At 48.4% G+C, this 11,007-nt stretch overlaps 2 protein-coding genes and 1 non-coding gene across 4 annotated transcripts; 1 reads left to right on the top strand and 2 right to left on the bottom strand.

Moving 5' to 3' along the window:
• Window positions 1-61: 61 nt before the first annotated feature.
• On the top strand, window positions 62-1,240 carry ndufa6 (NADH:ubiquinone oxidoreductase subunit A6). Its single transcript, XM_089018113.1, has 3 exons — window positions 62-232; window positions 560-675; window positions 762-1,240. Exons 1-3 carry the CDS (start codon window positions 94-96, stop codon window positions 891-893), a joined length of 387 nt encoding a protein of 128 aa, XP_088874239.1. The 5' UTR covers window positions 62-93; the 3' UTR covers window positions 894-1,240.
• A 1,303-nt stretch (window positions 1,241-2,543) lies between these two features.
• On the bottom strand, window positions 2,544-10,947 carry fam234b (family with sequence similarity 234 member B). Of its 2 annotated transcripts, XM_089018829.1 has the most exons (14): window positions 10,727-10,947; window positions 10,453-10,632; window positions 8,086-8,610; window positions 7,414-7,527; window positions 7,169-7,336; window positions 6,985-7,103; window positions 6,723-6,873; window positions 5,676-5,826; window positions 5,378-5,572; window positions 5,195-5,273; window positions 4,148-4,306; window positions 3,937-4,060; window positions 3,626-3,834; window positions 2,544-3,477 (listed from the first exon to the last, which is right to left on the bottom strand). In XM_089018829.1, the coding sequence occupies exons 2-14, from the start codon at window positions 10,487-10,489 to the stop codon at window positions 3,475-3,477; spliced, it is 2,034 nt and encodes a 677-aa protein (XP_088874955.1). In that variant the 5' UTR covers window positions 10,490-10,632; window positions 10,727-10,947; the 3' UTR covers window positions 2,544-3,474. The 2 variants fall into 2 exon arrangements, with proteins under 2 accessions (XP_088874955.1, XP_088874954.1); XM_089018828.1 differs by having other exon boundaries at window positions 10,453-10,947.
• Window positions 10,805-10,958, bottom strand: LOC148885903 (U12 minor spliceosomal RNA). The gene has a single exon (XR_016118163.1). It is a non-coding gene; the product is annotated as a U12 minor spliceosomal RNA (small nuclear RNA).
• Between the last annotated feature and the right edge of the window lie 49 nt (window positions 10,959-11,007).

The following is an 11,007-nucleotide window of genomic DNA, read 5'->3' on the forward strand; positions in this document are numbered from 1 at the left end:
ACGGCGCTTGTCCTCCGGAGGGCGCTGTTGTATTCGTCAACAAACGACAAGACCGACGAGGAAGTCGGACGCGAAAGCTCAACTGCAGCCGTCATGGCGTCCACCGCTGCCAGTCGCACCGCTGCCGCGGCGGCCAAAGTCGCCAAACCCATTTTTAGCAGAGATTTGGGCGAAGCGAAACGCAGAGTCCGAGAGCTTTACCGAGCCTGGTACCGAGAAGTCCCTAACGCAGGTATGTCGTTTTGCGCGGTCCGATTTCAAGGCTTTGGCTGTCAAGGTCGTGTCTGTTAGCGGCTAGCAGTTCGCAACTCAAACATCGACGAGCGTTCGTCATTTTAGTTCGTGTATGTTATTGGCATCGTTACTGGATTGTTCATCTCGCTTTCATGAGTACGCGTGCACTGTCTCATCACTTTACATAATATTACGTTGCAATTTTCATTAATGTGCTAAAAAAAACTGGATGCATCAAAACACTCACTCACGGGGATTTCTGATGAGAAAGGTGTGAAATGAAGACGGTGCTCTGTCAACAAAGTTCCTCTTTGTTTTTCCACAGTGGTGATGTTTCAGTTGGATATCACAAGCCAACAGGGCCGAGACAAAGTGAGGGAGATGTTCAACAAAAACAAACACGTCACCGACCCCCGTGTGGTTGACATGTTGGTCATTAAGGTAAGTAATGCTTATTTTGCGACCAGATCGGATAGGCCACGTGTCACAACTTGTTGTTTCTTTTCTGCTTTTAATTTCACTTGCAGGGGAAAATGGAACTCCAGGAGACCATCCACGTATGGAAACAGAAGACGCACATTATGCGTTACTTTCACGAGTCGGAGGAATCGCGTCCTGCTGATTTCCTGTCCAAATTTTACCGAGGTCACGAACCCTGAACTCCTACTTCACTTGGACCTTTTTTTTGCCAACTGCGTCAGACGTTTCCTTTCATTGAAATACACACGAAACCTTCACAGGCGCTTGTTTGTCTGTTATTAATGAGCAAAAACACGTTTTTTTTTCTGCATTGCTATTGAACAGAAATATCATTTTGATATTCCGATCCTAAATGCTAAAATCACGGGCACCCATTTGTCGCATTGTCTTCTCATGATAACATCTAATGACGGCATGGAAAACTAGAGCGCATGATCCAAACCTTCACTCCAACGCGAAAAGACATCATTTTTCTCAGGCTCAATGACAGTAAGAAAAAGAATGAATCTTGATGATGGCACAGCAACTCTTGGTCGAGTGGTGATTCGTACCCACAGATGTGTCAAAAGAAAATCTGTGATGGAGAGAAAAAAAAAACCGTTTCAAATACTATTAACAAACGAACGAGTTGACTAGTGCCAAACGAGGCAAGATGAACTACAGATCAACTTTGAGCTCTTCACAGATCTTTGTTTCAGTCGGCTAGCGGTGGACCAAATAACTGTTTTCCAACAAGGAGCTGAATGGATGGCAAAATTGCGTATTCACCGCCCGGATGGCGACTGATAGACCTTTCTGAGTCTTCAAGTATGCCCGCCCGTATACACTGCAATTGTTTGTCACCTCTTGTTCTAATTTGAACACCACGATTAAATAATAATCATACATTTAAGCGTCTTTCAAAACTCTCAAGGACACTTTACAGTCACTGGATCGGTTTTACTGCGGGTGAGCAGCGGCAGCCATTCACGTCCCCTACCGGGAAGTAACAAAGTTATGAAAGGAAGAAGAAAGGAAACCAAAAAAAAACTAGATAACAAATAATATGACAACCAACAGAGTCATCCATTCTTCAGCATATAAATAAATAGTGAACACAGAAATGGATTCGTCCCAAATATGCGTCGTGAATGTTGTTCAAGAAAATAAAGTCGCGTTTAAAAAAAGACTGAAACATTTGGACGTCGAAATACGTCATTCAAGTCCTACTTTCGTTTCATGTGAAATCCGAGCGCTGTGCAGAGTTGCTGACAGACGAGAGTGCAGCGCGCGTCGGAGACGCGATGACAACAGCGCCATCCGCTGCCAATCTATTGGCACGGCAGACGCACGGTCTTCGGCATGAACATCATTATTATTCGGATTATTATCATCCCACTTGTTCTTTGTCATATCGCATGTTCAGAGTTTATATGTAGTTCGAACAGAACTACGAGAAGTGTCGATCCAACTGTTGCTCTATCTAACCAATTAGATTTCGAGTCAGCAACCCAAAAAGGGTACCGACGCCTTCTGGAAGGCAACTTCAGAGTTTTCGCAAATTATGATTGGCTGGTCACTAGTCAATCATAAAATTGCGATCTATGATTGGCTAGTCACTAATACCAGTTTGTCAAGCCACAATGGCTGAAGGAGGCAAGGAAATGGATTTGTTTGGAGATTTAGCGCCATTTCAAGCCATTTTCACGACGGACTGACTGTTCAAGAAAAAATGGAGATACTAATTAAGAAAGGTGGGTCAGTTATTTCCTGGCTAATGGTACCCTCTAGTGGAGATGTAGTAAATCACACCACACTTTTTTCAGTCTGGATTGATTGAGACGTAGCACTGAAATCCACGGCCCGCCACCGAGTTCTATTGGATTGGATCGGATGATCGGACTTTTATTCGTCTCGCAGTGGAGAAATGTACATTTCACAGCAGCAAAGTGATGAAAGAAAGAAGAAAGGATTGAAAGAAGTAGACAAAATACAGGAGCTACTGGAAATCTTGAAGTCAAAAGAACAAACAATATGACAGCGCAAATACACAGAGTCATGAAGCACTATTCTTGGCTTTTTTTTTAAAGCTCTCTCTCCCATGATTTGGTGAAAAGAAAAGCTCCTTTGATTTTGTACTCGATCAAAGCCTATAGGAACTAGGTTGAAGTGAGGGAAGGAGTTTGATCTTGTCCGAAAAAGTAATAGTGTCGAATAAGTGATTCTTTTGTACAAAATGGAAAGTGTAGTCAACTCATCTTCTGTGCTGTTCCTTGAAAATTGCTCTGAGTTAAAAAGACGTGGTGGAAATTGTCCATTTTTGTATAGCGGAAGTTGCGACTGCTGCTTACCTACTGGACTTACTCGTGAGAATAAACAGCAATTAATACACTCAATACATCCACCCAATAAATACTGTACAGCAATGAATATTTACAGTCCACAATTACGACCACTTGAATTCTATTTGTGATTTGTTGTGAGCGAGGAATGCATAACCCTGGCCAAGCCTAAAGTAGCACATTGACATTTGTTTCCCTTGAAAGAACGTGCAGTGATCAAGTTCAAGCAATTGCACTTTCACTCAAACCTTCAAAACGTCCGTGTGGAAAGAAATACACACACCTTTTCCGTGAAGGTGCTCGAAATAACACGAGCAAGAAGACTTGACCTGTAATGAAGTGGCAATTAACGGGTCTCATGATAATAAACAGACGGCCGGCAATGACTCTCGTCCTGTAGTTGGCCATCTGGCGACCCGGCGCGGGAGGAAAGCGGCCGTTACTGAAACAAAACACAAAACAATGAGTTGTGAAGCACGTTGCGGGACGACCATCTTGCAATGATGTCGAACGCGCAGAAGCTGCTGTCACGACGTCAAGCGAAATCGTTGCCGAGCAAGTCAGCCGCCGTCGGCAGGCCCCTCCCTCACCTGACGTTTGAACAACAGGCGTCCGAAGAAGCCGTCGAGCTCAGACGCGTCCGCTTTGTTGCTCTCGTCCAATCTGACCACTTGTCCTCGAGCGATGGCCGCCCGCAGCCCGATGCTCTTGACGATGGTCGCGGCCGCCGCGGAATCGGGCGTCGGCCGCCACGAGACGCTGACGTAGGACGCGTCTTGCCGGCGCTCCTCGTAACTCACTGGGGAACGGCCATTGAAGATTGGGAGGTTATGGGATGTCGGAGGGCCTTTTCAATAGCTCGCTTTTCAAGCGATGACGTCGGATGGGATGGGATTTCTACCTGTAGCAGCCACCGCCGTATCGGTGGTGGCGACGAGGCGCATGAGGATGGAAGGGAAAGAAGGATGCAAGAGGAAGAGCTTCCTGACCACTGGCTCTGCCGCCGCGACGCTCTTGCGGTTATCCTTTAGCCGCAAAAAGAGAGAGAGGGATGACAATCCTCCGCTTCGCTTTGACTGACCACCAACGTCTCGTTGTCTTGGCAGACTCACGGTTGCCTTGGTGATATTCTTCATCGGCTCGCCGGCCCAGAAGACGAAAGCGGAGAGGCCGGCGGAAGTGGAGACGGCCGCCGTTTCCAGAACCAGACGTGGGCACGCGAACCGCGCCGTCCACAGAAGACGGCCATTTGCACCATCAACTACCTGCGCCTAACGTCCATCGAGAAATGACTACTATTTGATATTAGTTGACACAAATTCCCAGCAGACGAATCAGCCCATTTCCAACGGAGCTTGGACGCCATCTTGTGCATTTTCTGGACGCTACATTGCTGTCATTGACAGCTCGAATTGACATTGGAGGACTCCTTTAATCGATTGCAAACATTGTTGCTTTCCTCTTCACAACTATTTGAATCATAGTAACAAGAAAGCATCTGCTCCCAATCTGAAGCCATTGTTCTGATTCTTGAGCAAGGCAAGACGTCCTGGCGTGACGTCACGAGCAAGGGGGCGGGCCCTTCTGAAATTCGCCATTTCCGGGTCATTCTGAAGTAGTTTTGGGACTCATTTTGATTGGTGTTTTGCATTTGACTAAAAATATCAGCCTGCGCGGTTTGGCTATTTTAGATGCTATCAAACGTTTTTCTGATATCAGTTAGGAAACAAAAAAATGGTGTCGCTTGTCCTTTAAGGCTTGTATAAGTACCATATTTTCTGCACCATAAGGCGCACCTAAAAGAAAATATTGTTTTGAAAATCTGACCATGCGGCTCATAATCCGGTGCAGTTTATGTATGGAAAACATTAAAAAAAAAATATGTCGTTGATTGAAGGTGCCCCTTGTAACGCGGTGCACCTTATGTATGGAAAAGGTTTTTAAATATGTCATTCGCCTTATAGTCCGGAAAATACGTTAGTGTTGTTTGTCCTGAAAAATAAACCTTTCATAAAATACACGCTCTCTAAAGATATGTCCAACAGGAGAAAATATGACATGCGTTAGGACAAAAATGTTGGTATTTCCCGTCGTAAGTAGGGGAGTGTTTGTACCCGATTGATTTCAGGAGCTTAAAATAAGACCCGGCGTACACGTACCTTCATGAGGCCATTTGCCGAGTGCTGGAAGAAAAGATCGAGGATTCCGTCGTCGTTGAAGTGTCCCGGAGTCGGCTGGCTGCGACATTGACACGACACGACACGACACGCGCACATTTCACAGGGACGTCAAACGGCTGGGGACTCCAAATGGATTGGGTTCCAACATGGCTCGACACCGACCTGTGGATGGGGGCCGAATTAAAAGTCCAGCGTTTGCGAGCATCCCTCTGGCCGAGCACCGAGATTTTGCTGAAGCCGTACACCAACACCCAATCGCTCTTGCTGGACTTGAGATTGGACACGGTTTCCAGGTTGTTGTGGTAGGTGCCAAAACCGGCCACTAGGGGCAGCAGGAACTCCACACTTTCAGATCCTCTATTTAAAACAAAAGAAGAAGAAGAAAAGACACATTTACCCATTCGACATCCAACAAGTCCTTTGCTGTCTGTCGCGCTGTGACGTTGTCGCTCAGGGCAACCTGAAAATGTGGACGAAGGAGGAGGAGGAGGAGGAGTTGCTTTTCTTCAATCCCTCCCAGCCGGGATCCTTCCGTCTTAACGCGGGAGTCTTCGCTAACTTGCTGTTTGCGCGCAGGTACATTTCCCGCAGTGATATGGCCACGACGTTACCTCGAAAGACACACACGTTGTCAAAATAAGAAATAAGGATATTGCCAAACAAGTTGAAGGTGGCAACCGTCACAAAGTGAGCCTTGTTGTTTTTTCTCTTTTCGCGTGTTGATTTTTTTGGGGTCACTTTGTGTTGTTGTGCATCGTGTGGAACGGATACAGATCGTTTGTCAGCATTTTGGCCACGACATTCATCAAGGAGGAGACTCTCCTGAGAGCTTGCGCCGTTTTTGATTGGGAGGAATGTCGGCGCCGTTTGATTGTCATCGCTAAAGGGCATTTTGTGTTTTCACAGCCCCGCTTTGTTCGGCGGAAAGGTCGGTGCCGCCGGACAGTCTGCGGCTGGATGGACGCATGCGGAGCGCGGATGAGTATGTTCGTAAATCGCAGCTTGGAATTGAAGCGGATTTACGTGGGACGACAGGCGATGTGAAACGACGTCTTTTCGTCAATGGATGCTACAGCTTTGTGTTTGCTTTCCACATTTAGCTTGCGGCAGACGTGCACATTCCACCGTGACGTCACCGATCCACTGGTGAAAGGGATGCTTCGATCCTCTCATGCAACCAAGATGGCGCTGAAGATTAAATGACTGTCATTTGATTTTGTTGTCACGTGATTTGTTAGTTTTTTTTGTTGTTGTTTTGACTTGACGAGTTTTCAGCAGCTCCCGTATTTTGTTTCTCTATTTCTTTCATCACTTTGCTGCTGCGAAACGTAAATGTCTCCACTGCCAGACTAATAACGGCGAATGAAATCCAATTTTCCAAGACTGCAAATGTGCCCATTGCGAGACTGAAAGGCTTTCTTCGTCTTTCTTGTGAAGCCGTCGTCCCGTCGCTGAGGATACGTCATAGCTGTCCGTATTCCGGAGCGCGAGATGATGTTGCGCTTACCCAGGCCGAACACGACGTAGCGCGCGCCTTGCTGCGTCTCGTGCAGAAGAGGACCGATCAGCTTGCCTTGTCCGCTCAGGTTGAACGACAGCGACTGTCCCAGCGTCGCTCCAGTCAGCCCGGAAATCAAAGTGAGGGAGAGATCCAAAGCCTGGAAAGCGAGCGAGCGAGCGAGCGCGTGCGTGCGGTGAGTCGGCGCCGTACGGCTTCTTGGTCGGGGCCTCCTTCACAAATGGACGCCGAGCGAGAAATGGCCGCGCACCTCGTCGGCGGGCAGGCTGGCTACCAGCAGATCTGGGACCGAGTCTCCCTGGACATCCGGGAGAAGCACCAGCTGGGATTCAATGTTCCTCAGCGGCGTCGACCACAAGTTCTTCTTGCCTGTGAAGGTGGGACACTTCCGTCACGATAAGGGGGCGGGGCCAACAAAATGGTGCTTTTCTCACCCGAAGTTCCATTCACAGCCACGATGCTCGACTTCCCGGTGAGAAGACACACGGGCGCCGGCTCGGCGTTGAGCCGCAGGCCGCACTGGATATACAAGACGCACTCCCGCGTGACTTTCCTCCAGAGCGGTTTCCCGCTCGCGCCGGAGAGGGCGACGGCGCTGTAAACTGGCGGCGCAAAGTACAGTTCAAAGCGCCTGAGCGTGACCCCGTTCGGCCTGATCAAATGTCAAAAGTCGCCCTACTTTGAGTCGCCCGCGCGGGATGCGTGTCGTTGCTCCGCTCGGTGACGCCGAGCAGCACGTCGTCCACCGAATCGCCGTCCACATCCCATAATGTCAAGGCGGGCGGCGTCGCGCCTGATGGAGAGAACCATTCCCGTCAGATGTACGTATTTGGCGTCTTTTCCCTTCGCCGCAGCCAATCAGTGTCCTCCGTCTTCAGAGCTTTGTTTTGGCCAAGTTCTAAAATCTCACGTGTAATATTCTTATCGATTAACTCATTCACTGCCGGTCACAAATTTATTCGGAAATTGAAAAGATGACGTGGAGCGCCATCCCCCAATTTGTTCGGCTTTTGGTTTTTCATGCTTGGGTGCCGATCAAGCGCTGGCCGTGGCCTCTGGCTATGTTTTTTTTCTTTTCCACAAGGGGGCAGCATTTCCCTTTTTTCCACGTTCGCACTTTGTTCCGGCTTTAACTGTCGTAAAAGCGCTATATCAACCAATTGCATTGTATTTTGGGCATTTCAAGCTCACATAACTGCAGACCCATATCATTTAGGAAGGAACGAGAGTGGAAGGTTCTAAAAGTCCATATTGTGTGTGTCCTGGAATTCAATGACAAGAACCCATTTTTGCACATCGTCTGGCAGCGAATGAGTTAACATTGTTTGTTTGTTTAGTTAGTTTAGTTTACCTGCGGCATCCCCGAGCGCTCTCTCCCAACGTGGCCTCTTGGCCGGCGCTCCTTTGGGACAAGGAATGAGGAATGCGCAAAGAAGAACGAGAATCACGGCGCAGACGAGAGGCAGCAGAAAAAAGGATGCCCGCAGGCTCTTTGTCTTCCTCAGACGCTTCTCCTCCTCCTCACGCGTCCCGTCGATCCTCGGTCCGGATCCGCCACACGCTTCCCCGTCCTCGGCGGACGGGCTGCGGTAGCGCCCGCCTTTGGCCCGGTCTCTGTCCCGCTGGCATTTGCCGCCGGGGAGTCGCTCTCTCCAGTCGTCGTCGTCGTCGTCCTCCTGCGTCCAATCTCCACCCGCCGCCGCCGGTCTCCCGGCTCGACCCCCCCGCAGCTTTGCGGAGCCGCCGCCGCCGCGGAAGGTGTCCCGGCCCGGACCGTTATGGGGGCAGTTGAGGACCAGGTCGTCGTCTTCGCTCTCGTCCTCGCTGTCTGCTTGGGTGAGTGGGTCGTATTCACCCAACTCGGAGCCCTTTTTCCCTACAAACACGCACACGCACAAACACACTGTTGCTTTTTGTCACTCCCGGCAGCACCGTCATGACAAAACATCAACATTATGATACGAACGGATGGAATAAAAGATCAATTGAGATTGTGGTGAATCAAGCCATTTACCAACTTCCTATCTTCTTCTTCTTCTTTTCCTTTCGGCTTTTCCCTTCAGGGGTCGCCACAGCGAATCAATGTCCTCCATCTATCCCGGTTTTGTGCATCCTCCTCTCTCACACCAGCGACCTTCATGTCCTCTTTGACCACATCCATAAACCTCCTCTTCAGTCTTCCTCTCTGTCTCCTGCCTGGCAGTTCAAGGCTCAGCATCCTTCTCCCGATATAGTCACTCTCTCTCCTCTGGACATGTCCAAACCATCTCAGTCTGACTTTCTCTCCAACGCCTCTAATATGAGTTGTCCCTCTAATGGACTCATTCCTGATCCTATCCAACCTGGTCACTCCCAAAGAAAACCTCAACATCTTCAGCTCTGCTTCCTGTCTTTTCTTCAGTGGCACTGTCTCCAGTCCAAACATCACGGCTGGCCTCACCACGGTTTTATAAACTTTTCCTTTCATCCTAGCTGAAAGCCTTCTATCGCACATCACACCTGACATTTTTCTCCAGCCTGCCTGGACACGCTTCTTCACCTCTTTTCCACACTCTCCATTGCTCTGGACAGTTGACCCCAAGTACTTAAAGTCCTCCACCTTCTTTATCTCTTCCCCCTGTAGCATCACTCTTGCACTTGGATCCCTCTCATTCACACACATATATATATTCCGTCTCGCTGCGACTGATCTTCATTCCTCTCCTTTCCAGGGAATATCTCCACATCTCTAGTTTCTCTGCCACCTGTTCCCCGTTCTCGCTACAGATCACAATGTCATCTGCAAACATCACGGTCCAAGGAGATTCTTGTCTAACATCGTCTGTCAGCCTGTCCGTCCATTTATTATAGAGCTTAAAAGAGAATAAACAAACTCAAAAAAAGAATTCACCAACCACGTGCAAAGGACACGACAGACTGAAGGACATCATCTAAATTCACGGTTATGTAGAATCTTAAATTGAAATTAATTCTTCTTTCAATCTTCTTCTTTTCCATTGGGCTTTTCCCTTCAAGGGGTCGCCACAGCAAATCAGTGTCCTCCATCTTGAGAGGTATGATCCGCATGTTTGTTTTGGCCAAGCTTTTACGTCGGACGCCCTTCCTGACACAAGCCTCTGTATTTATCCGGGCTTGGGACCGGCACAAGAAGACATATGTCCCTTTGTGGCTACAGAACAAGCAACTCGCTCAGTAAAAGGCTCCCAAACACAAAATGGTCATCGGCACAGCAACAATAAAAAAAGCAAAACTATACTCACCATTTGATGACAATGCTCTGATTTTACATGTTTAAAATGTGTGAAAATTCTTTCAATGCTAATTAAAATTCGCTTGTTACCAAGGAGTTTCTGTTGGAGGCGTAGTACAGTCGGTAAAATGTATCTTTTTTTAATGTTGCTAAATTTGAAGACCACAAGAAGGTTACGATGCGGGTCAATGTGACAATGGGTTCTGCGGGTCGGGGGGGGGGGCAACTTTAGCTAGCAGACAGCTAGCAGGTAGCAGAAATGCGCACGCAAGAATATGAGCGAGCACTTTCTGAAATCGATGAGTAATGGTCGTGATAAATACCCTCCTTTAACAGTCGTCGGCGCGCCGGAAGGATGCGAATGAAGCGGCGTGTCAAAATGATGGATTTGCATATCGGACGCGACTGATTCCTCGGTGTTCTCAGCAATGATATCGATAATACAGAACGTAACGTTTTGCGTCTTACCGGGTAGTTTGAGTGCACGGGACAAGACGGCCGCCATTTCTTTAGGAGCAGATCTGCAGGACGGCGGTGATGAGCCGCTGGAAACTGGACGGGGAGAGCCGATCCGCCCGGCGGCGATCGAATCGGTTCTCGCCTTGCATCACGGGACTTGTAGTTTCGCCTCTCCATTCTTTGAAGACACTTGACGGCACACACACATTTACAACGAACGAAGACCACTACCGTTTTGGTGTATAATCATATCGTCCGTGAACGCACCACTAGGTACACTAACCTAAACTAAGCACGCTTGGGAATGTTATCCTTCGCGCTTTCTCCTTTTTGTTGTTGTTTTTCACTGGTTAGGGGGAACAGGGAAGATCCCTTTCCAGCGAGGCATCTCGCAAAGTAGGCAAGTCACCTCAGCAGGCGGACCTTTCCCCTTTCAAAAATTCTTCTCGTCAAATGTACGAGGACGCGGGCGTCACCCCGCGTCGTTATTTTCCTTACTCATCAGTTTAAGGCATGCCGACGGACGGGCGTCGATTTATTGATATTTACGCCGACTACCTATAC

This window comes from Hippocampus bargibanti, linkage group LG17 (assembly GCF_051943395.1).
Source record: "Hippocampus bargibanti isolate YZ-2025 linkage group LG17, ASM5194339v1, whole genome shotgun sequence".
In the NCBI taxonomy this organism is placed as follows: Eukaryota; Metazoa; Chordata; class Actinopteri; order Syngnathiformes; family Syngnathidae; genus Hippocampus; species Hippocampus bargibanti.